The following is a 24,717-nucleotide window of genomic DNA, read 5'->3' on the forward strand; positions in this document are numbered from 1 at the left end:
CAAGAAAATAAGATCATATTACCCCAATTTTAAAGTCTCTGCACTGGCTACCTATTAGGTTCCGCATCAGCTACAAAATAGCACTTCTTACCTATAAGGCACTTAACGGTTTAGCTCCTGCGTACCTAACTAGTATTCTACCACGCTACAATCCATCACGCTCCCTAAGGTCGCAAAACTCTGGACTGTTGGTAGTACCTAGGATAGCAAAGTCCACTAAAGGAGGTAGAGCTTTTTCACATTTGGCACCCAAACTCTGGAACAGCCTTCCTGATAATGTTCGGGGTTCAGACACACTGTCTCTGTTTAAATCTAGATTAAAGACATCTTTTTAGCCAAGCATTCAAATAATGCATCTCATAAACTTTTCCTGCAGCTATATCTGATCAAATGTTCATTATTAATCTTTTAGCTCTGGTTTAACAAACCTTCCTTTTCTTAGTTTGAACAGCAGCTACGCTAATTATGTTCCTATTTGTTCTCTGTTTTTGCCATGGGATTGACATCCCATGGTAACTAGGAATTCACAAGCTCCAGTGTGGATCCAGAACACTTAAGAAGAGATGATGCCAACCCCACAGAGGACTTCAGATGACGCCAACCCTGAAAACATACAGCACTACCGAATTCTGCTACTAATTTATAGTGTTCTTTGTCTGTTTGATTACGTCATTAATTGATCTTTACCACACATCTCTGCCATATGTACATCAAGCTACTACTACATATATTGTAAAAATATCAATTTGGTGTAAAGCTGCTTTGCAACGATATGTATCGTGAAAAGCGCTATACAAATAAATTTGAATTGAATTGAACATACTGTTTGTTACACCAACAAGTCAACAAATAAATTGCATTAGTGGTAAACTGTCTAATGTGGTACTCAAGATCTGTCACGCAACTCTTAAAATATGACTGTTTTCTTTGTATGTGTTGACAAGCTGCACATTTGTGACAGGAATAAAAATGTACTTTATTGCCAATACGATCTCATCTTTCATTTTTTTGCAAACGTGTCTGATCTAACAAGATAATCTCTTGCGTTTTGTGCTCTATAGTGGGAAAATAATGGGGGTTCGGAGAAAAGGCGTGCACACACCGGATCGCTGGTCAAAATCATTTAATCTTTTTACATTAGATTATATGTTTTTTTTTTTACTTGAATGCTTTTGTTTAGATGTAAAATGAAAAAAATAACGTACTATTTGTTTGTTTCTTATGTGTGTTCTACGTTTTTTTTTTTTTTGGCATAGGTTCTTATTTTAAATGACATAATATTAATTATTATATTTATAATCACAATATATTTTTATCAAAATTTGCTCATTGTGCCATTTTGTCAGCCCTGGTCACATATACTGCATCATCTGCACCAAGACCCTAAAATAACACAAAATATTAAATGTATTTTGTGATATGTGGTTTCATTATGCACACAAGGCCCTGGCCCTTTATACACGTATCATTTGTTAAGGTGCCAAACTGACCTCTTCAACACAACACTGAGCAGTCAGTGCAAGTGGCCACTGGCCATTACCCTCCAGCTGGGATCATGTTTATTTGATAGCTTTAAGTTAAAACACTGAATCCTTAAAACATTGATCATTTGAAAACAAAAATAAATAAATACATAAAATAAAAAATAAAAAAAGGAAATTGGGGACCCACAGTCTGTCATAATAGCAATAAAACTCCTTAAAACTTTGATCATGTAAATAATAAAAAGTTATATGGAAAGATGCACAATAATAAATGTTAAGCAACTGATACAGCACAAGTAGTAAGGGGGATGCATTAAACTCTGAGCTCAACCAGCTAAAGACTGAACCGCCACTCACTGCTTATCAGATGAAGGTGGTTGTTAGGGAGTGAAATATTTGATTGCAGAATGAGATGAATAACTTCATTTTAATCAATCAATTCTCCATTTTATTGGAAAAAAGACTGTACAATTCATGTCTTGTAAAAGTAAATTTAAATTATTTTCAGGAGTACACCAACACTTCAATACTTATTAGTATAGCACTTGGTTTCAAACCAGCTTTACAGAAGTTACACGGTTACGCCTAAAGCGATGCTGTAGAGGCATTTTAGAGTGAAAACATGTATCTAAAAAAAAAATGTTTAAAAAAAAAATGTATCTTCTTTGAATATAATTGAGAGATTTAAATATTTGAAAACTTTGTTTCATGCAAGAATATGTAGTTCTCAAAAAGTAATATGAATTAACAGTTATTTAAACAACCTTTATACACACACACGGAGAGAGAGAGAGAGAGAGAGAGAGAGAGAGAGAGAGAGAGAGAGAGAGAGTTAGTTTAACTTAACTTTATAATTTTAATTTAATTTCACTAACATCACTAAACCAGAACAATGACCCCCTCCCCCTTACTGGTTTTTCCTCTGCAACCTTAAGCCACAGCGAAACCAGCCAGTGTTACAATCACATGGTTAGGAATTAAGACACATAAAGATTTGAACAGATGTGATTTGTTGCTTGCGTTAGATGTGGTTTTGGTTTTGTGCTAATACACAACATATGAATGGCCAAGCGGAAATGGCTTAGAATTTAGGGTAGGCTATTCGGTCGGAGTAAACACGTCCACATGGCGGTCGGACGTGTTGACAACATGGCGCATAGAGCAATACAACGAGAACACCGAAACATAAAATAAACAAACGTGTTTCTTCATCACTATCACGTGCACAAAAACAACAGACCCAGAAATTGCAAAAAAAGACAAAGTCAACACTGTGTACCCGAATCTCTTCAACGGTTAGGTAATGTTTCCGGCTATATGAACACACAAATGAATGCATGCATACCTGCTGGTGTGGCCCCAAAGATCCGAACCACGGGCACTTTCCTGACATCGCTTTCTCTAAACTCAGAGTAACAGACGTCCAGCTCTCTGATCGGACTGCTCATGTAATAATCCGCCGTGACGATCCGCACTGAAAACATGTTCCGTTCGGTTGTGCAGGGCAAGCATGAGATGATTTATAATTACAAATAATAAAATAATAATAATAAAAAAAAAAACATAGGCAACAGTCGATCACAGCTTTCCCTTTAAGGTACGCCAATGTTTTGTGTTTCTGCAGAGAACTGCTTGGACCGTGGCGGCTTTAAAATGAGCCTGATTTGTGGAAATACGGATCTCGATAATCATTCGATAATCCTATGCTGCAAGTGATTTCTAAAGATCACATCCTTAATTCCTACCTAAACTGTTCAAATACAACATCTGTTTCATTTTAAAAGGAAAATCTAATGTACACTCTCGCTACAGCAATACGATCACGACACTGTTGGGCAATCCTAATCTTTCCCATCCCTCCCATTTCCACGTAGAGTGCACTGCAGCATTCCTTGTACCCAGTCGCTGGGTCAGCTAGTTTACTTCACTTCTGCTGAGAAAGGAAGCTCCACGCTGTCTCTGCTCTTATTGGTCCGCATCAAAGACAAGACTCCTTTGGATTGGTTTATAAGAAGATAAAAGCGCTGATTGGTACATGTTAGACGGAAATAACACGAAGATTACAATACAATAAAAGCCTCAGAATAAGGTATACATGTATTCATACGATGGTTGAACAGACAGATACGACAAAAAACTATGATATAAACGAGGGATCACGCCAGCTTTTATTTAACTTCATTGGTATTCACTCGGTATGATAACTGATAGTAGATATGGTAGTAGACTACTTCTGCTACGACCTGTTGGTTTGGAGGAATTTTATTTTATTTTATTTTACCAAAATCCCCGTCCCCGTCGTTTATTCTCTCTATCTAATCATTTAAAAAAATTAATTAAATAAAATTGGTTTACATGTTCTCTTAATTTTTAGGTGTTAACTGCACAAATATGAAGTAAGTATTCAATAAAGAGATAAAAGATAAGTGTTAGTCAGTCAGCCAGTAAAATGAAATGACCGCTACTTTTACTTAAAATGCTGTATTACTCTAATTTCCGTCCTGTAATTCTGCAAAATATTAATGGTTTTAAAAATGTAGATTAAGTAAAAAAAAAAAAAAAAACACATCCAAAAATACTGCTCTTTTTTTGAGGGGGGGGGGCAGTCTTTAAAAACGTAGCTCTGGGTTTTTTTTAACTTGTTTACCGACACCTTGTCACATAGCAGCTTTTAGACATTGTTCTGTGTTTGCTTGTCAGTCAGAAATGGCAAGGAAGCAGCTTCCCGCAATACAAAGTCAATGGAGAGCGTTGGATTGTTTTCCCCTCCGGTGTGGGCGTGGCCGAAATGCGCTCTGTCTCTATTATGTGAACTTTCCCTAATTTGCATAGAACAGAAAGTTTCCTGAACAAACCGAAAGCAGGTGTGCCGCTTTACAGGAAGAGACAGGCTCAGAACAGGTAAGGAACCTAAAAAACTTGTACTTAATGGTTATGTTTAAACATAAAACATTTAATCTGTTTAAACTTTTTATTATTATTATCATTATTGTTGCATGGAATTTAAGATTATGGTGCTATTTGTTTGCTTGCTTTAATGATTGAGAATGTTTTGTAAAGAAAGGTGAACGGGTTAAACTATGGCGTCACACGAGGCCTCACGAACTCGGCTAAGTTCTTCGTCTTTTCCTCCTTCTTCTTCAAACTTCTTATTGCTTCCTCTCTAATTTCCAATGTTAATTTGTGTTTCTCCATCAGATATCGCATTCTGAATACAGGAATACAGGAAAAGCAATGGAATCATTTCCAGGTATAGAAAAGTTTCCACATTTTGGAAAAGAATGGCAAACGTAGGCTGAATTGTATTATTTAAAAAAAAAATCATTTTAGTTTTAGGTTGAAATAAGACCTGCATGTAGTGTTTCTCAACGGATTTTGCGTTAGCACATACAAGCGGCGTTTCGTTGCGGAGGCTGCGTCCTCCGGAGGTCGTATTTGAATGCTGCAGTGCAGACGTCATTGGGGCAGCACATTTAGGAAAAGTAAACATTAAATTGTAAAGTCGAAAAGAAACTACGGTATTTTTCACCTCGCAGGGAATAACAGTCAATTTTATTATGGTTACTTTTCTTAAATAAGTCATCCTTGATGACGTATCTGGATGACACAGCCTTGCATCAGGCAAAATAGATGGTGGCTTAGAGATGCAAGATTTCTTTTGACATTAACAACACTTTTAAGCTTGACTGGTTAAGAAATTGTCTAAAAATGATAATTCTATCTGGTTCTTTATGCCACAACATATCTTTCAAAAACTTGGAGGGCTATCTTTTCTGTAATTGAGATGTAATTGTCTTCCTGGAAAGTTACTTATTAAATTATCTGCATTTCACCAGCAAGTATTATTGGCTTGGAAAATATGTTTCCTTACTTTTCTCTACATAAAATGCTTTTATGGAACAATTGTCTCATTACTTGTAGAAATAAATCGCTATTTTTGCTTAGGTGGTTTGAAAGGAATATATATTTTGTTATGGATCTGTTCTACGATAGTGGAGACATTCTGTCTTATGAAGATTATATATGTTTTTACAACTTTCCCATTCCCTTTAAAGAATTTCAACAAGTGGTTAAAGCTATCTCAAATGGATTGATACAACTATAAATAAGTGGTTCTCAACTCGAGTCCTCTGGGCCCACTGCTCTGCGCATTTTGTTGTTTCTGAATCTGACACACTCAGTTCAGTTCATGGATCTTTCTCCTAACAAGCTGATGATCTGAATCAGGTGCGTTAAATGAGGGAGACATACAAAATGTGTAGAGCAGTGAGCCCCGGGAAGACTGAATGAATAATTTATAATATTATGAATAATTTTACAACGATTAACTTAAAGTGACAACCATCAGTTAGTTTCCTATGAAATCAAAATTGATTTTTTTATTTATTTATTTTTTTTTTTTTATAACCTTAAGGTTATCTAGGAAGGGTATCCGGTGTAAAACACGTGCCAAATCGGCTTTGCGGATCACTCCACTGTGGCAACCCCTGATAAAGGGAGCAAGCCGAAAGAGAGAGATAGCCTTAAGGTTATCTATAAGCTAGTGTGCTCCAGAACAATGACAAAATTCGCATTTACAAGATATAAGCATTCAAAGCTTATAGTCTTTAACTTCTGCCAATATGGATCAATGATTTTGATGACATCACTCTGCACTTCAGCTTCTCATCAAACTTTTGTATAATCAAATACTCTCTAGAAACCGGAACACCCTACCCCCTACACTATAAATGTGACCCTGGACCACAAAACCAGTCTTAAGTAGCATTGGTTTATTTGTAGCAATAGCCAAAAGTACACTTAATGGGTCAAAATTACTGATTTTTCTTTTATGCCAAAAATCTGGATATTTAGTAAAGATCATGTTTCATGAAGATATTTTGTAAATAATTAGTAATATTCATTGCTAAAAACTTCATTTGGACAAATTTAAAGACTATTTTCTCAATATTTTACATTTTTTTGCACCCTTAGATTCCATATTTTCAAATAGTATCTCTGACAAATATTGCCCTATCTTAAACTATACATCAGTGGAAATCTTATTCATTCAGCTTTCAGATGATGTATAAATCTCAGTTTCAAAAAATTAAACCCTTATGACTGGTTTTGTGGTCCAGGGTCACAAATAGACTCTAAAGCTGCGGCTGAAATGGCTGAATGGAACGTAGTTCACTATATAGGGGTTAGGGAATGATTCAGACACTGTAAATGACAGTGTAAATTCAGAAAGTGCATATTTATATTAGATCTGTGTATTAGGTGCCAGCAGCGTAAAATATTACCCATACTGCTGTTTGGGTTTATGCTGATAACATGACCGAAACAATAAAATAAAAGCAGATAACCATTGCTCTGGACTGAATAACGTCTATAGTTTTAGTAAGAAGATATTTCTTAGTCAAATGCTGCTTTTAAATGCTCAGGTGTGAAGATAAACATGGAAGATTGTGTATTTGTGGCTCACTCAGGGCGGGGACTCAGCTAATACAATAAGCTAATACACAGCTAATAAGGCTATGTCAGTCAACAGTTGTGGGTGGGGCTTGTAAAGTGTGTTGTCACACTTTACGGATTCTGTGATTGATAAGCTCTAAAACAAGGTTTATGATTTATAGGGATTTAAAACAAGAGGAGTGGGTGGATTTTTTTCATTATAGTGCATAATAGGTGCCCACAGACCACAGACCAGCAATAAACTGTACATTTATAATATTACAGATTTAAAAATATAAGCCAGTGATGCTTAAATGATTTGCGACTTCTATCTTACCTCTATTTCAATGTAAAGCTAGTGCTTTATACTGGAATTCACGCTCTGCCTCCATAAACAGTAAACCTCGCCTAGTTTGCGTTGATTGACACAAACGTGGTTCATGGTATATATTCAATTACACAGTGGCTGTCATAACTTCTTACATAACAAATTAACTTAAACATACATTAAATAATAAAGACATCACTAACAGGTGAAGTAAAATATAATGAGTATATAGTCTAATATTTCACGAAATGCTCTTCTCTACACTTCACTTCTCTTGCGAACTAACGAGCTGTGGACAACGATGACTTACCTGAGGTAAATAAAACACTGATTGAGCGATTATATGAGGCATGAGATGTTCATTCATGTTTATTTCGCATTAAAAGTAGTAGTAAAGAGGAAGGAAAGATCACGGAGCATGAGTGAACGCAGCCACTCTAGTTAATGCTTGTGTTTATACCAGCCATGCCACGCCACGTTTCTGAAATGTCCCAGAAGCGGCTCTCCAAGGGATCTGTCATGCTACATATAAAGACTGTCAAAAGGCCATTTGTTTGAATTTCCTGAAAAAAAAAAAAAAGCTGTATTTGTTTGGTACACAAAACTGAAAGACCTGAAAAATTTCGGTACCAATATATGTACCATTACACCCCTATTAATGCTTGTGAAGTAATACATTAGTGTAGCGCACAATGTTATACAGCTAATCAGCTAACTATGTTATATAGCATATTCGCTATGTCACTAAAACTATCTTTTGGATCTACACTCTTAAGGGGGGTTGTTTCTAATTTTAGACAGTTATACACTGTTATTGGCATATGTTGAAGTAGATTCGTCTCTGAAAGAATATGCGCCGTTAATGCAGCATTAGAAAACTTTGTCAGTTTTTTAATACATTCATCAGCATAACTAATGTGCAAAGTTTTCACGTTTCTTGTGTGATATCCATTGACTCGCCTTTGTGGTTTAAAACAGAAATATTTCCAATATAGCAATGTAACCGCAAACCCTCATGTGTATGTATCTTAAATGCGGGGAGACATGAAAGAGGAATCCACTCAACTGCGGATCAACTGTGATCTGTTTAAGCCCTAATAGATTATATGACAGATCAGAGCAATCTTTTGTTTACTAATTTAACATGAAATCATCAAATTGTTACTTCATATCAGTCGCATACAACGAAAGTACAGAATAATTAAAACAATCATTTACGCACAATAAATAACAGAGCATCATATCTATACAATTTTTTCCCCAGAACGTTATCGCGACCCGGTATAAATTCTTCCAGGGCCCGGTAGTGGGTCGTGACCAGGTGGTTGGGGACCTCTGTTCTATGGCATCGTGAAGCACCTTTATTTGTAAGAGTGTAACTGTAATTATTTGTCACATCCAAGTTCAAGGTTCTAATATGCAAAAGTCTAAACATTAATCTCTTAATTTTGCAGTAAGTAGTAAAACTTACCCAAAATAAAGGCTTAAACATTTTTTAAAAAAAGTGGACATTTAAGGGGCTCGTCTTCTGGTGAAAGTTTTCAGACAGCTTTCAAAATATCTCAGTGTGCAATTGAAATAACAGGAGGTATGTGGTAACAACCACATCAACTGGTTAAGACATCAAGTAGGATATACATTATTTACATACATTATTTTTCTTTTCATAATCTGTGCTCAAAAATGGTAGTGTGCTTAATGGGTACTTGAGCTTAATAGGTACATTTACTCTACAGTCATTTAAACCCCAGCCCTAACTGTATCATGATTTGTTTAACATCTCAACCGACCTGAACTGTCACATATTTTTATAAATTTTCTAACAGCTCGGGGTACATCGTTACATCCCTACATATGACCTACTTTTAGGCAAGGATACCACAGAGTTGAGAACCACTATATAGCAGCATTACTTCTGTTAAAGGGGTCATCGGATGCAAACTTCACTTTTTCATGTTGTTTGAACATTAATGTGTGTTGGCAGTGTATGTACAAATCTACCCCATAATGATAAAAATCCATGCAATGTTTTTTAATTAATCTGTAAAAATAATATTTTTTTTCAAATCGAACCATTCTCAGATGCGTGGCGTCACACCGACAGAGGCCGCTCCCACAATAGTGTTGATTGACATGAGCTCTTACCTCAGACCAGCTGTAACAGTCCGACCTCCATTGTTTCGATGCCGGAGCAAGGATGTAAGTTAGACAAGAATATCTCCGATTGAGCGATTGAGGTGTTCTGTTGCTGGATGTACTAATGAACATAGTGGTCGTCATTTACTCCTGACATCTGAGCCGCTGAAGATGCAGTGGATTACATTTGTTTGTGAAGGGAATGCACCTCCCGATCTACATAAATGCGTCTATGTTCGCACAAATCATTCATGATCCAGCTTCACCTACAGCAGTACTCTGCAGTAACCTTTCCTAATAACGTGCTAGTTAGCAAGTTTCACAGCTAAACGCGCTAAATGCGGCTAAAGTAAACAATCTCTCAGAGCAGCTCATCACTTCACAGAGAGAAGAGGGGGTGGGATGTGCAGAGCTCATTTGCATTTAAAGGAACAATCCATCAGAATGGGATGATTTTTGCAGAGCTCATTTTGACAAGGTAAAAAGGGTGTTGTTTTACACAACCATTGAGAATTTTTAACCAAAGTATATTATAGACTTTTCATTAAGACTCTGAAGAATCATATCAACTTGTGGAAAATGGGCATCCGATGACCCCTTTAAGTCAATACCTCTAAAAGGTATTTATCTGAATCAAAGCAAGGTTATAGATTTTATTGATTATGTCCATAATGCACTAACCACAGACCTCTCTCTATTTGTCCACATGTTTTGTTTTCTCAGACTGTTGTCCACATCTGAGTATGCCTGTAGAGACTGATGAGTCTATGACCTTGTCCTCTCTCAATCTGGTCTGGCCTGCATGCCAGCAGTGCCCATCACACACCCTTAAAGATGAAGGAAAAAGTGGTAGCCCAAAAATGTGTGTTCGTGATGTAAGTAGATTGGATTACCTAGATGGTTGCTGTGGGCTTGCTCCTAAAGATTTAAGGGCCAGTCCCCTCACCAAAGTTTCCATAAGCGATTCACAACACACGGAGAGCCCTGCAGGCTTGCCCAGTCTCTACTTGCCTCAAAGTTCAGGAAGACACCTTCAGAGAGACTGTAGAGCCCACATAGAACATCTGAGAGAAGAATTCTCGGGCATCAGTCTTCAAAATCGCTGCATTTCCCCTTTCCTATATTCACACACCCAAAACCCTGTGAGTGAGGATGAGGAGAGTCTAGAAAAGCCTGGACCTCTTCGTTCTGACCAGGGAGAGAATTCCTGCAGATATTCTCCAGCAAAACAGCCAGGATTTTACGGTATGTCTGTTACTATTTTGATTAAACGGGTCTCGAGGAATCAGTTTTTTTTTTAACTTTTGAAAAGAGATCATTGTGCTATAGAAAAAAATTTCAGCCCAGATTCAAACTGCATTATTATTAGCCTGTAAAAGCTATGCAACACATAAATGTAGTTGGATATTCTGTATCTGCAATTGTACAGTATTAACTTTCATCAGTGGGATACATTTTGGGATACATGCAGCCAGTGATGTACCAAAACCTTTGCAAAAATTGTTATTTTAAGACATCTGATAACATAAACTTTGACATGAATGGAGTTGCATGTACTACTGTATATGCACTGGAAATAAATCAGGTTTAATCTGATTTAATGATGTTGTGGAGCGTTGATGAGTTAACACCACACTGAGTTAGAACCACACAAACAAAAGAAATCTTAATCTTAAAAGAAATCTGAGCTGTATTCTTCCTCAGTAATTTCTGTTTCGGAGTCTTGACTTATGACTATGACACACCAAGCCATCAGTGAGCATCTGTCAGCCCAGTTTGTGCAGTGTGTTTTACACCATCAGCACTAGCCGAACCCCATCAGTTGGCTGATTAAACATGTTTAATCAGTGTTTGGCAGTCAATGAGAGAGGTTACCTTTACTGGCTGTTCAGAATTCTCATTTTAATCAGATTTTATCCAGCAAATAATTATTCACAGACATTTTAAAAATATATCAATATTAACTGTACTTCCTGTAATAACTGTTCAGAAACTCAACCCTGCATTATGACATTGATGCTTGTAATTCTCAAAGAAAACAAAAATAGATATTGCTGATGGACAGGTAATTAAGCAGACAAGTGTCAGTCATTCAGATGAGAATTCCAAATGAGAGCCGATGTCACCTTCACTGTAATTTGGATCTGTAAGACTCCACAGACAGTTAAAACATGTTCAAACAATTTGGAGATCGAGGCAATAATTTTAATTTCCAGTAACAGAGAGCGGAAATTTCAGAAAAGAATAGTACGTGATTTAAGTGATGGATGCTGTTTAGCCCTTCAGTAAAGCCAGGCATACACTGTGTGATTTCAGCAGCATTTTTATTTAAATAACTCTCACTATGCGAGTAAATTGCATGCGACATCAAGCAAATTCTCAGGATTTATGGGCTCACACTATACGGTCCAGTCATTGACCTGCGACTTGACTGCTCACTATATAAAAAGTGAAAAAAAGTGATGGAACGTGGCTAAGTATGTTCTCCAATACTTGGAATTTGTGTTCTGCATTTATCCCATCCAAGTGCACACACACACAGCAGTGAGTAGTGAACACACACACCGGAGCAGTGGGCAATCATTTTTGCTACAGTACCTTTGGGCTACAAGTGTGACTCTCTAACCGTTAGGCCATGACTGCCCCACATATGTGTGAAATAAACACATGGGCTCCCCCCGAACCCGAAACTGTGTAGCCTCCATTGCTTCCATTCAAACCACATGCCATGTCAAGTTTAGCACATTAAGTTCGTAGCTCTGTTTCAACTGTGTGATATCCTCTTGAGGGGCGACCAAAATTTCTGACATGTCAGAAATTCATCCAACTATCCAGTTACACTGCATGTCAAAACATGCAGGACAAAGCTGAAATTTGGCCTGAATCAAAAAAAAAAGTCATGTGATTAGAAAATTGGCTCAAAATTGCACCGTGTATTTCTGGCTTAAGGTGGGGCAATGTTCTGATACTTATATATTTGTAAAAACTTTTTATTTTTATGCAGATTTTTTTCTTGCCCCCTGAGTCATGAGTTGATGTGGGGTTCCGATTCTGCAGAAATCTGCAGAGCTCTGTGCACACAGATTCCATGTGTGCCTGAATGAGTAGCCTCGGCAGATAATGCAGTCATAACATACAAATTTAATTCTGTGTTTACCAACATATGTTAATATGTATCTTTATAGATAAGTACCCACCAGAGGTTTTATATCACTGGCAGAAGCAGCCTGCAAATTATCCACAGCCCAACTATCCACTGTATCATCCACTACCTGAGCATGCAAGGTATTATGTTCATAACACATAACTTTATAAACCTTTTTTTCCCCAATACATCATTTTTCAAATACCAATCTTCAATTTCATTTTTAAAAAGTTATTTTATTAGGATGGTAGAAGGTCTCAAACTACAGTGTGTAGGACGCCATAGGGCAGTGGTTCTCAAACTTTTTACAGTGGCGTACCCCCTGGGGCATTTAACATTCTTCTGAGTACCCCCACTTAGACCGCAGTCACACATTTTCCATCAAGGGATATTTTGCCCCCTTAAACCCTCAAATTGATTTATAGGTGCATTTTTTTTTTTACCTGTATAGAGTTTTTTTTTCTAGACTTATTAATTGTATGTCATCTTTTATAATATGTAAGAAAGCAATAAATTAAGAAAAAATTAAATGATACTTGTAGATTTTTAACTAAAACCGACAGTAGGTTGTGGGAAGACACTGTTTTAATGATCGAGGCGTTGCATATTTCATTCATTCATTCATTCAGTAAGGAAGCGGCTGCAGTTATGAATGGGTTATTGACTGACTCTCCGAATCATTAAAGCTGCAGATTTCTTCGCTAACGAAACACCACTGTTGCTTAAAAACACACACCAGATCTGTTGTGGATTTCGTTGGAACTATTGTTTTGTTGTAAAATATAACAAACAATACTGAAAATATTGTGTTTAAAATGTAGGCTACATTTAAAATGTAAAATGTTCACTTAATATTACCTTTTTGTTGAACCGGTATATAAAATCAACACTTGCAATCATTTGGAGATTTTGAGAAAATTGTGTTCTTGCTTGTATTTTAAACATGAAAAACAATAACTCGCACAGGGCATGTTTCTGAATCAAAGAGTTTCTTAAATCGATCTCTATTTACAGTCTGTGTCAATATTTTTTCTTTGTGCTGTTAATTGCTACAAATCCACTTTAAAGATACAATGAACAGCAGAGCGATTTACTAAAGCAGCATACTTTGTGGGCATCCTATCATACGCATGCTGCTGGTGTGGATGCAGTCAATTTTGACCACAAAAGATGAGGTAATTTGATATAATTTGACCATTTATGACACTCCAATTTTCCTGTTTTATACTAGAAGTGGTATTTTTCTTGTCAGAAATGCATGCTCCGTTTTAATGTTACTTTAAACTGGGCTAGAATTAAATTAATGGCAAAGCTCAGCATTTTGTTCGTGTACCCCCTCCGTAACCTCATGTACCCTCAGGGGTACAAGTACCCCAGTTTGAGAACCACTAGGGAATTAAGCTCTTTTAGAAAAACTTGTTTTGTCCAGATAAAGTATGACTGCTTTTATTTTTTGTTGGTTAAACTAAGCTGATTTTCTTCAAGTGGTTTTATTATTCACATATTATTGTTAATTCTGTGATTGCAATACATAAGGTGTTAAACTAACACCATAACCCTGCCCCAAAACTGTGTTAAATGAAATCAAATTGTATGAGTTAATTATTCATACAAGCTTACCTTTGCAGGTGTAGTCGGACTAGTTCCTCAAATGTCCCATACTTTGCTGGTCTTGTGATCATCATCACAAAGAAATCTAAGAAATTTTAAATTCGTGTTTGAAAAATTTGAAAATTTACATAGACAAGTATATGAAACTCAAAACAGAATAATAACAGTATTGTAAAAATAATGTTATTCACGGTTGTACAATTCTTAGATATGTTTTTGCTTTAAATGTGCTTAATGATTATTTTTTACTGATTATCATATCCATTATTAGATAGTGTTGGCATACTTAAGTGTGGTTGTAATGACACATACTAAACTGAATTGCCCTTAATATGTAAATGCTTTGCTTTTCCTTTGGAGACCGATCTCTAGGCAAGAGGCAGTTGTGAGGCCCCCTCAAATCACATCCCGTCAGAGCACAGCCCCTGTGAGAGAGCTTATGTCAGAAGTGTGTGTCCAGCCTTCCCAACCAGTTACTGTTGGCCACCCTCAAATGCTGAGGCGCAACATCAGTCTTCCCGATGACTGCAGTGAGTGATGCTTCAGAAACAGATTTTCAGATCACCATGAACTCTGACAATATACATAATTTTCTTGATTTTCAGGAGACATTTTCATAACATATTCTGTGGACACTGCGGCAGAGTTGATGCCATTTGTCAATTTTTTGATTAATCAGGGATTCAGACCAGCTGTAAGAATGCCTACTATTTGCTTATTTACACTGTCAATTCATAAAGTTTTTTTTTTGTCTGTGTAGATATATTAAACAAAGAAATCTTTTTTTTTTTCAGATTGATATATTTGAAGACAGAGTTAGACAAATGGACATCAACAAATGGATGGACAGTTTTTTAAAAAATGTAAGAATTTTTATTGTTTTATGTATTATTGTTAAAACACGACCAAAAAAAAAAGAGTGTTCTTTCAAGGTGATGTGTGTAAAATATAAGCATTCACAGGTAGAACAGGAAGTTTAAATTCTGTCAATTTTGGACACTTTCAGTACACAGGGCTGGCACCAGGAACCTCTACAGCATTTAAATTTCTGGAGGGGGGAACGGGACGGGGGACGGGGGACGGGGGACGGGGGACGGGGGGGGTGTTGTTTACTTTCCGAATCGAACATGTTCAACAAGGAGGGGAGAGGATGGAAAGGAAGGGCACCAGGGCTAGGGGTTGGCTAAGGGGGCTGAAGCCCCGAATGTTTTTATTACCACATCTTGTGCTCATCAAGATTCAGAATGCCTGCCTTTGGAACTGGCCCTGTCAGGGCATTGCTCATTGTTTGACCATCTGACCATGGTCAGTCAACATTACAACATCAGTCAATACCGTACCGTTGGTGTGAGTTTGGAAAGTGGAACTGTTGTCTGACTATTTTTGGTAAAAGTTTGATGAATTATCCCATGAATGCCCCCCTTTGAAACTGGCCCTGTCAGGACATTGCTCATTGTTTGACCATCTGACCATGGTCAGTCAACATGACAACATCAGTCAATACTCTACCATTGGTGTTCGGAAAGCGGAACTGTTTGTCTGATTATTTTTGGTAAAAGATTAATGAATCATGCTGATTGTTGCTTAAGAACCATTTCTTATTATTATTATAGCTGGCACACCACACTGACAAAAAAAAAAGAAATTTAATTGGCTATTAACAAATCTATAAATCAAGACAGCACTAAAATAGTAACTATTTTGAAAGCTTTCTACAACCCCAATTCCAGAAAAGTTGGGGTAATATGGGGTAACAATAATATGTTGTTTGTTCTCTTTAACCTTTATTTAATTGACTGAAGTAAAAAAAAATCCAATGTTTTCACTGGCCAACTTAATTTCATTTTGTTAAAATAAAGTAATTTTGATCCAGGTTTGGTTGCAAAGTCTGAGAAGCTCCTTATACCCAAACATGATACCCTCACCTATTACCAACTGACCTGCTTGCTGTGAACTGTTTTAAAACAGTTTATCTGGTTATTCTATAACCTTTTCACTTTTATTTTGCCTCTTTTTTAAAGTGTGTTGCAGACTTCAAAATAAAAATGTGTTTAAATTTACATTTAAATACATTTAAGTTGGTCAGTGAAAGCTTTGAAAATCTTTTCTTTTTACTTTTTCCAGTTAAATAAAACTTAAATAGAATAAACAAAATGTCCCAACTTTTGTAGAATTCGGGTTGTACTTTAAAGTAAACTAAGTAAACTTTTTTCTTCCATTTGCATGTGTAAATGTGGTATTTACCCACTGAAATAGCCGTGCCCACTATGTCAGAGAAAAGGCAATTCAATATATCCCTTAAAAAAACAAGGTATTTTCTAAAATGTTTATTTATAACTAATTTTTCACTGAAAGCTAACTGAAAACATCCAAACATATCACAGCAGTAAAAAGGGTGTTCAAGTGTTTCAGGAATGGAAGAACAAACTAAAATCTCTTCTGTAAAAATGTCCCTGTGGATATGTTACAAACTTTGCTAAAGTGATTGTTTTGAACAAGTATTAACTAAAAAGCATTATTTTTACTGTGTGCCTTTTACCCAATGCTGGTGCCCCGTGTGTGGGGTAAAAGGCCCCCCTTGCCATCTCATACATTTTTAAGCAAAATGAAAAACTTGTGTGATTTATTTTCAAGCAAAATCTGTTGCTTCATTCCAACTTGTAAAAAGCATTCACGTCCTCGTAGAACTCGTAATTACAACTTGTGAACTGGGAGTCTTCTACACTGTAAAAAACAATTTGTTGAGACAACTTAAAATAATTTGTAACCTGGCTGCCTTAAAATTTTAAGTTCAGTCAACTCAAAAAAGTTTATTTAACTTGAAATGTTAAATTATACTAAGTGACAACTTAGACATTTGAGTTGAATCGACTTAAAAATTTTAAGGCAGCTGGATTACTTACCCATCTGTTAAGTTTAGCAAACACAAATATCCAAGTTGTTACTTAGTACAACTTAACATTTCAAGTTGAATAAACCTATTTTAGCTGAACTTAAAATTTTAAGGCAGCAGGGTAACAAATTATTTTAAGCTGACTCAACAAATTGTTTTTTATTTTTTTACAGTGTAAGAGCTACGACTTGTACCACATGACCGCTGTACCACCTGACCAACGTAGGCGTTGATAGAGTTGCCATAGAAAAGCATAATTATGAGTCTGAGGACGTGAACAGCTCAGAGTAGAACATCACATGTTGTCATCTCGAAATTACAGTAATTACGATATGGTGTGAACGCAGCATATAGCCCTCCGTTTCTGTTGTTCATTGTCTGTTCTGATAATTGTTTTTGCTCTTTTGGCATTATTTTTAGATTATCTTTTGAGTTTTAATAAAACTGCTGCAACTAGAAACAGCTTCATTTCTCTTTCACTGCTACTGACCGTTACAGAAAAACCCTCAAGGGACGTTTATTGAAATTAAATGTAGATCCTACTTTACTGTTAGTGAGAGGAGGGATCTCAACCCCACAGCACCCAAACCAGCCTCTGCTCACCCTCTAGAGCCCATTCATCCTCTCACCATGGTCATACAGCCAGAGCCCACCACAGACACAGAGCCACAGAGCATGAGACAACGTCAGAAGCCATGTTCGTCCTAGAGCATGACCATGTCTGACCAGATGCATGAACCAGCCCTTACATCCATGCCAAAGAGTGGAACTGGGTACTGAGAAATGGGAAACAGAGGTAGTGCATCCCACCCACAAAACTTCTTCACCACTGGTCCCTTCCTGTGTTGTGTCTTCTTTGTTGCTGCTGGTCCCACCCAGCTCAGTGTGTTCTTCATCATTACATCACTATTAGTCCTGCCACACAGCCCTAATCTGCCTTTGGGTTTCCGGTCCCCAGGTTCGCCCTATAGAGTTGATCTGTTAGCTCTGCCTTGATCCTCTGAGCCCATTGTTCCACCTTGGCGTGTCAACCAGTTGGCTCCACCTTAGCTCCTCGCTTCCTCCGCTCTACCATGGGTCGTTGTCCCTCTGGCTCCACCAGGCTTCCTTATCCCTGTCTCTGCATTGGTCGGTTGCTGTCTGCAGCACGGACTTATGGGTGCTTGTCTGTGACTTGTCCATTTACCCCTTCGGCTCTGGCAGGCTAGTTTGGTTGGGCTATTTTTTTTTCCTTATTTTTCTATAACTGGTTAGTTTCCTCGTGATGAATGATGGACACACGACAGGGTTTTAAATGACGTTAATGCTTTACTGAAGAACTGTGTAGTTGCGACGACCTGCTATGTAATTGCAGACAACCTGCTTCTGTACACATCCAGGGCCTATACTAACATCCTGACTACGAATACATGTCAAGTACAAATGCGATTAACATATAACTATAAACTTTAAATTAATGTTCTAGGTTAGTAGTTGGTTTTTACTTTGTATATAAAGCCCTCAGTGTGTTGTTCATTGTCTGATCTCATAATTTTGTTTAGTTAGCTCTTTGTCATTTTTGTGTTTTGGATTATCTTTTGAGTTTTAATAAAACTGCTACAACTAGAATGAGCTACATTTCTCCTTAACTGCAACTGACTGTGACTATATTATTTTAAATTGATTTTTTGAGCAGAACTGAATTTAACTATCACAGTCATAAGCTGTAGTTAAATTGAGCAATATCACATGCAGGAGTGCTGTTATAGAAATTATCACAGCTGTAATTTGTCTGTAGGTATCCATTCTATAAACGGGTACTTTTTAGGCAAAATTGATCAGTTCATTTGTGTGTTTATATTCTGTGCTTTTTACTGGAATCTGATCAATTTGTTTTGCAGAAGTCAGTGTTAATAATTGTAGTGATCAGTCCAAAGTATAAGACAGATGTTGAGGGAGATGGATCTGATCAACATGGACTACACACCAAGTACATACACACTCAGGTGAGAGCTGGCTGACAGCTGTCTCTTCTCATCCTTCTATAGATCTGTGTGAAAGCTTCACTGTAAAAAGTAATAAGTTCACTTAACTTAAAAAAAATTGAGGAAAACCGTTGCCTTAAAATTATGTAAATAATAATTTAAAAAATAAGTTAAGTGAACTGTCCAGTTAACTTAACTTATTATTTTTATTATTATTTGTATTATTTTTTTTAATTAAGTAAACTTTTTAGAGTGTTCTCTAATGTTTTGATAAGGTTGATCTTCTAAGATGTAGTATTTTACTATCAGGGAATGCTGTGGAAGTTATAACTACAATTTAAAAAAGATTTACAGCGTGTAGATTTTATACCCACTGTGTACCGCTAATACAGCTACAGTGTATACTTTACTTCTCCTTTGGGTTAGCTGTGCATGTTTATGATTCTTTCCTTTTTCAGATACAAAATGAATTCATTCTGCAGAGATGTCTAAACTTTAGATTGGTACCAGTACTGTTTCCCAGTGCTAACCAAGTAAGTCACCAAAAAAAAAAAAAAAAGTGCTTTGGGTTTGAGATGGGAGACATGTTTAGTACAGAAATAACTATATAATTAAATACATAAATAGGCTATATATGCATGTTTGAAGAATGCTGTGAATTCAAAATCTGTTGCTTTCTCTGGCAGAGTCATGTTCCACTGTGGCTACAGAGCACACGTCTGTACCGGTGGCCTGAGGATGCTAAGGACCTGTTACTGCGTTTACTCAGAGAAGAAAAATACATTGTTCCTCCTCTGAGCAAAGAGCTGATGCTCACTATCAAACCCCTGTAAAAGTCAATTTTGTCACATCATGTCTAGATCACATTTCTCCTTAAAATCAGAAGAAATGAATAAGAAAGTTATGAGTTACATTTTAAAAAGTTACATTTTGTTGAAAGAAAATAGTATATTTTAGGACCATCAATATTTTTTTTAGGAGAAGGATAGACATTGTCCTCCCAAAAATGTAAAAAGTACTATATGTATATAGTAGTCAACATTTGAAGTGGATCAAAACCTTTCATCAAAGTTGTCCTAAAGCCAAAACGATTCTTGTTCTTGTCAGGACAACTGTGATGAACTTTTTTGATCCACTTTAAATGTTGACTACTGTATATATATATATTTGCATTTTCTTTTGATTTCTTTCATTTGATTTTGGTATGAAAGGTAACCCAGCATGATTTGTTAGGCACTACAACTAATACAGACACAGCTTCAGAAAAAAAAGCTACTTTTGGTAATGTGTATTTGTATATTTGATATGCTTTTCTCATTTAACACAATAATGACTGTTATTTGCGATTATTAGATTATGAATAATTGTGATTAAGACAGATTGTGCAATTAATTAACTAGATTAAAAATGTTAATCACTTGACAGCTTTAATTATACATTTAAAGAGGTGTGCGTATTTACTTTGTCACCACTGTCACTAATAAAAGTTTTAAAACTTATGTTTAATAATTCAGTGATGCATTTAAAAGAGTAGTTCACTTCCAGAGCAAAAATGTGCAGATAATGGAGAGGTGTTCTCTTCACGGATGAATCCCAGTTTTCACTGTACAGGGCAGATGGCAAACAGCATGTATGGCGTTGTGTGGGTGAGCAGTTTGCTGATGTCAACATTGTGGATTGAGTGGCCCATGGTGGCAGTGGTCTTATGGTATGGGCACCTCGAGCCATCATCCTGCGTTTGCATTATTTCCAAGAGACGGAAGAAATAATGCAAAAGGCGGCCAGGATGCAGCAGACTGTCTTCAGCTATATTATTTGAAAAAGGGGTTACATTTAAACAAACTGCTCTGAGAACAGACAGGGAAGGTCGTTACATTATTCTGTCTGGTGAGATTTATGGTTTCCAGATTACGTTAATAAATGTGTACGGCCCAAATTATGATGAATCAGATTTTTTTAGGAGGGTCTTTTCTTGTGTCCGTGACACATATCTTGCTTTTATTAATAATTCTAGTTTGGTAGATATATGGAGACTTATGCACCCAACTGAAAGAGATTGTACATTTCACTCACATGTGCATAATATATACACCCGTATTGATTTTTTTTTTTTTAGTGGACGGCAATCTTATATCCAATATCCTAAACTCAAAAATTACTTTGAATTTGGAGAGAAGCCCCATAAATTACTAGCCAGGCAAGTGTGTGAAATAGATAGTGAAAGGACAATTCATAAAATAAAGACTAAAGGTAGGACGCACTGTATCACAGCTAAAGAGATAAACCAATGTTTTAAAGAATTTTTTTTAAAGTTATACTCATCTGACACTGAGTTGGACCCACAAGTAATGGATACTTTTTAGAGGAATTAAAGAACTGTTACGAATCCTGTCCGATCTGCCCGCCACCACATGTTGTTTTGCGTTGAGTTCCCTAGTTCCGTAGTTCTCTAGTTCTCTAGTTCAGCTCTGAGCAAGCCAAGCCTTCGTTTCATGAGCAGGGATGCATAAAATCACTTTTGGAACATACCTACAAGACCTGAACTATGCGTTTCATGCACTTAGGCTTCAACTAAAGATGATATGAAAATTTCTAACTTTAACATCATGCGCCTAGGCTTTAATGTCTTTCTGACATTACATGTCTTTCTGCATTACAAATAACATTTCCTCATTCATGCATGTAATCATTTTTTAAAATGGGTCAGCTTTATTCATGAAACTGCCTAAACTAACGTTTTCTGACTGAGAAAAGACGTTTGAGAGCATTTCTGAGCAAGCCTTCGTTTCATGAGCAGGAATGCATAAAATCACTATTGGCGTTCCTAGAATGCTTTAACTATGCGTTTCATGCACCGAGGCTTTAACTAAACTTGCTATGCATAAAACTTCTAACACATCAAAAACTGTCTTTCTGCATTGCAAATAACATTCCTTTCATGTATGTAATCATTTTTTAACATCGGTCAGCTTTATTCATGAAACTGCCTAAACTAACGTTTTCTGACTGAGAAAAGACGTTTGAGAGCATTTCTGAGCAAGCCTTCGTTTCATGAGCAGGAATGCATAAAATCACTATTGGCGTTCCTAGAATGCCTTAACTATGCGTTTCATGCACCGAGGCTTTAACTAAACTTGATATGCATAAAACTTCTAACACATCAAGAAATGTCTTTCTGCATTACAAATAACATTTCTTTCATTCATATAATCATTTTTAAAATGGGTCAGCTTTATTCATGAATCTGCCTAAACTAACGTTTTCTGACTGAGAAAAGACGTTTGAGAGCATTTCTGAGCAAGCCTTCGTTTCATGAGCAGGAATGCATAAAATCACTATTGGCGTTCCTAGAATGCCTTAACTATGCGTTTCATGCACTTAGGCTTTAACTAAAGTTGATATGCATAAAACTTTCTAACACATCAAGAAATGTCTTTCTGCATTACAAATAACATTTCTTTCATGCATATAATCATTTTTTAACATGGGTCAGCTTTATTCATGAAACTGCCTAAACTAACGTTTTCTGACTGAGAAAAGACGTTTGAGAGCATTTCTGAGCAAGCCTTCGTTTCATGAGCAGGAATGCATAAAATCACTATTGGCGTTCCTAGAATGCCTTAACTATGCGTTTCATGCACTTAGGCTTTAACTAAAGTTGATATGCATCAAAACTTCTAACACATCAAGAAACTGTCTTTCTGCATTGCAAATAAAATTTTTTTCATGCATGTAATCATTTTTTAAATGGGTCAGCTTTATTCATGAAACTGCCTAAACTAACGTTTTCTGACTGAGAAAAGACGTTTGAGAGCATTTCTGAGCAAGCCTTCGTTTCATGAGCAGGGATGCATAAAATCATTTCCTAGAATGCCTTAACTATGCGTTTCATTGACTTAGGCTTTAACTAAAGTTGATATGAACAAAACTTCTAACACATCAAGAACTGTCTTTCTGCATTACAAATAACATTTCTTTCATGCATGTAATCATTTTTAAAATGGGTCAGCTTTATTCATGAAACTGCCTAAACTAACGTTTTCTGACTGAGAAAAGACGTTTGAGAGCATTTCTGAGCAAGCCTTCGTTTCATGAGCAGGAATGCATAAAATCACTATTGGCGTTCCTAGAATGCCTTAACTATGCGTTTCATGCACCGAGGCTTTAACTAAACTTGCTATGCATAAAACTTCTAACACATCAATAACTGTCTTTCTGCATTACAAATAACATTTCTTTCATGCATGTAATCATTTTTAACATGGGTCAGCTTTCGGCTACCGCGGCGAGGCACTTGGGGGACATACAGGTGACCGTGCAGAATGCTCCGCTGGCCAGCAAAGCCCTGCAGACTTCTGCACCACCACGTGGTCCCGTCAAGTGGCCAAAGCAGTTCAATTCCCCGCACGCCGGGCCAAGTGTCGAGATGTCTGCTCCAGCATCAGAGGGAGAGTTGGAAGGTGAAGCGGACGTCTCGGCGGATCGGCACCCCTCTGCAGTCGCCGCCCCGTCTGAGGCGGACGCTGAACTTTCGGCTATGCTCCTCCGAGCCACCAAGGAGATCGGTCTGGAGGTGCCCAAAACACCTCCGGCCGATCCTTCAAGGCTGGATGATTGGTTTCTGGGGAGGTCACCCGCGGCACCGCCGCGCTCCCCCCCAGTGCCTTTCTTCCCGGAGGTGCACGAGGAGCTGGTGAGGACGTAGCAGGCTCCGTATTCATCTCGCCCACGCCCCAGCTCCTCTCCCCTCGCCACCCTCGATGGCGGGGCAGCCAAGGGTTATGTGGCGGTCCCTCAGGTTGAGCGCGCGGTCGCGGTGCATTTATGCCCGCGGGGCGCTGCCACCTGGCGGGATCGGCCCTATCTCCCCTCCAGGGCGTGTAAGCTCTCGTCCGCTCTCGCGGGCAGGGCTTACCACGCCGCTGGACAGGCTGCCACTGCCCTGCACGCCATGGCGACCCTACAGGTCTACCAAGCCCAGGCGTTAAAACATCTGCACAAGGGTGGCCCTGACCAAGGGGCGATGCAGGAACTCCGTGCCGCCACCGACTTTGCCCTCCGGGCGACGAAGGTGACGGCATGTTCCCTTGGCCAGGTGATGTCCACGGTTGTGGTCCAGGAGCGACACCTATGGCTGACCCTGGCTCAGATGGCAGACGCCAACAAAGCCTGCTTTCTCGACGCTCCCATCTCCCAGGGCGGCCTATTCGGCGACACCGTTGAGGACTTTGCCCAGCAGTTCTCGGCGGTCCAGAAGCAGACGGAGGCGATTAAGCACATCCTCCCTCGTCGTGACAGTGCCACCACGTCCGCAAGGCCTCAACCTCCGGTGCCCCCCTGCGGCCCCTAAAACACCAGCTCTGTCCCCTGCCGAGGCACGTTCCCACTCCCGGTGGAGGGCCGGGAGCCGCTGTGTGCTCAAATGCTGCCATCGGCCTACGGGTTGACGGTACCCACAACTTCATAGAAAGAGTCAATTTCCTCACCTCTGGGGTCCTGACCCCGAGTTCTCTTCTTGACCAACGCCTTGCCTCCTTGGATCCGGACTCGGAGGTCGATATCGCCAGCGCGGGAACCAGGGAAGAAGGTAAGCGCTGCCCAGTGCAGTCAGACTTTTCTCCAGGACATTCTTCCTTCTGGGATCAGTCCCCTTCCCCACCCCCCTCCCCAGGCTGCCCCACCGCGGTCACGTCGGTCAACGCTCCTTTGATTCCCCTGGC

The 24,717-nt window shown here is 38.1% G+C and overlaps 2 protein-coding genes across 2 annotated transcripts in view; one reads left to right on the forward strand and one right to left on the reverse strand.

The window, feature by feature from the left end:
- The window catches only part of rev3l (REV3 like, DNA directed polymerase zeta catalytic subunit), a 57,968-nt gene extending 54,565 nt beyond the window's left edge, over positions 1-3,403 (reverse strand). The window contains 1 exon segment of the mRNA XM_051137781.1: positions 2,830-3,403. Within this exon segment, the coding sequence (XP_050993738.1) occupies positions 2,830-2,968 (139 nt within the window). The 5' untranslated portion in view covers positions 2,969-3,403.
- Positions 3,404-4,251: 848 nt separating this feature from the next.
- traf3ip2a (TRAF3 interacting protein 2a) lies at positions 4,252-20,936 on the forward strand. The gene is made up of 10 exons (XM_051139524.1): positions 4,252-4,385; positions 4,683-4,734; positions 10,108-10,629; positions 12,570-12,669; positions 14,501-14,670; positions 14,746-14,834; positions 14,935-15,003; positions 18,914-19,018; positions 19,456-19,530; positions 19,684-20,936. Exons 2-10 carry the CDS (start codon positions 4,719-4,721, stop codon positions 19,828-19,830), a joined length of 1,293 nt encoding a protein of 430 aa, XP_050995481.1. The 5' UTR covers positions 4,252-4,385; positions 4,683-4,718; the 3' UTR covers positions 19,831-20,936.
- The last annotated feature ends 3,781 nt before the right edge of the window (positions 20,937-24,717 follow it).

This window comes from Labeo rohita, chromosome 20 (genome assembly GCF_022985175.1).
Source record: "Labeo rohita strain BAU-BD-2019 chromosome 20, IGBB_LRoh.1.0, whole genome shotgun sequence".
Taxonomy (NCBI): domain Eukaryota; kingdom Metazoa; phylum Chordata; class Actinopteri; order Cypriniformes; family Cyprinidae; genus Labeo; species Labeo rohita.

Bases quoted from the DNA above. Each gene is read 5' to 3' on its own strand.
- traf3ip2a (XM_051139524.1), top strand. The intron at 12,670-14,500 runs GTATTATGTTCA...TTTCCTTTGGAG, and splicing joins CCACTACCTGAGCATGCAAG to ACCGATCTCTAGGCAAGAGG. The intron at 14,671-14,745 runs GTGAGTGATGCT...CTTGATTTTCAG, and splicing joins CAGTCTTCCCGATGACTGCA to GAGACATTTTCATAACATAT.